This window comes from Austrofundulus limnaeus, unplaced genomic scaffold (assembly GCF_001266775.1).
Source record: "Austrofundulus limnaeus strain Quisiro unplaced genomic scaffold, Austrofundulus_limnaeus-1.0 Scaffold23, whole genome shotgun sequence".
Taxonomy (NCBI): Eukaryota; Metazoa; Chordata; class Actinopteri; order Cyprinodontiformes; family Rivulidae; genus Austrofundulus; species Austrofundulus limnaeus.
In genome coordinates, this window is record NW_013952425.1 from 2,556,082 (window position 1) to 2,557,358 (window position 1,277).

Here is a 1,277-nt window from a genome sequence, read left to right on the forward strand (position 1 = left end):
TTCATATTTCTGTAACAATCTTACTTTTATCATTTTCTTAAACAAATTATTTGAGCCAGCATTTTTACAATCATTTTCCAGATTATTTCATAATCTTATTCATTTGACTGAAGTACATCTGTCCTTTAAATTTGTTCAAATTTTAGGTTTTACAAAAAATCCTAGTCCCTTAAGATTATAACAACTTTCCCTCTTCACAAACTTTGAATGATCAAAGGTAATACATCTTTATGTGCTTTATACATAACCTGTAAAATATTATAATCAACCAAATTATAAAACTAATAATTTCAACTGGTTAAATAATATATTTGATGGGTGACTGTAATGTTTTCTGGTGATAATTATTTCAGCTCTTTTCTGTAAAATAAAATTAGGATTAGTTTTACATACATTCTCCCAGACTTATATACAATCAATCAAATGTGGAACAATTACTGCATTATATAATATGAATAGTGCTTTATCATTAAAAACGTCCTTTACTTAATGCAGTACTGCAATAAATTTCGCTGTTTTTGTTCTTAAATAATTTATGTAAGGTCTCTATGTCAGGTTTTCATCAATGATGACACCTAAAACCTTCACCTCACTGACTCTACAGATCTCAACACCCTCGATTCTTTCTATTGCTGAATATCATATAAGTAGTTTTATCCAAATTTAATGATAATTTATTAAATTTAAACCAAGTTTGTACTTTTACAAATTCTGTTTCCATCATAAATAATCCAAAATAAATTAACTATAATTAAAAGATGGGCTGTGCGTGAGCTGCAGGTACCTGCTGTATGAGATGCATGCATTTAGACGACTGTACTCCATATGCATTGTTGACTATGTGAGGGATTTCATGTTTGGCACACATGGTAGCCAGTTCTTCAAGCCTGGAAGACAGTAGGACTTGAGCAACRCCTTCCTAAACCTCGTTATCTGACGGCTGGAGGCCTCGTTACCTGTCAGGGACGCGAGGAGCGAAGCAGGATGTGGTCGAGTGAACGCACAGGATGTTCTCCGCTCCGAGCTCCTCGATCTTTCGCTCGACCGTGTCCAGGTCCGTCCGCAACTCGTCGCCCTCGAGGACGTTCTCCACGACTACGGGCTCGAAACCTGATTTAAATACAAAACAAATAAAAATCTGAACAGGTTTCTAAAAGCTGAAAGTGTCATAAGAAGGCAAAACTATGATTAAAAAAATATTTTTCAAAGAAATTTACAAAATCTTTATATCTTTCTATGAAGAAACTAATTAAAATCAAATATTCTTAAAGGCACAG

At 33.6% G+C, this 1,277-nt stretch overlaps 1 protein-coding gene across 2 annotated transcripts in view; it reads right to left on the reverse strand.

The window, feature by feature from the left end:
• sepsecs (Sep (O-phosphoserine) tRNA:Sec (selenocysteine) tRNA synthase) overlaps positions 1–1,277 on the reverse strand; it is a 15,572-nt gene that overhangs the window by 8,133 nt on the left and 6,162 nt on the right. For both annotated transcript variants that reach the window (XM_014004383.1, XM_014004384.1), the window contains exons 6-7: positions 957–1,110; positions 785–887 (exon numbers count right to left, since the gene is read on the reverse strand). In XM_014004383.1, the coding sequence (XP_013859837.1) occupies positions 785–887; positions 957–1,110 (257 nt within the window). The remainder of the gene's footprint in view (positions 1–784; positions 888–956; positions 1,111–1,277) is intronic.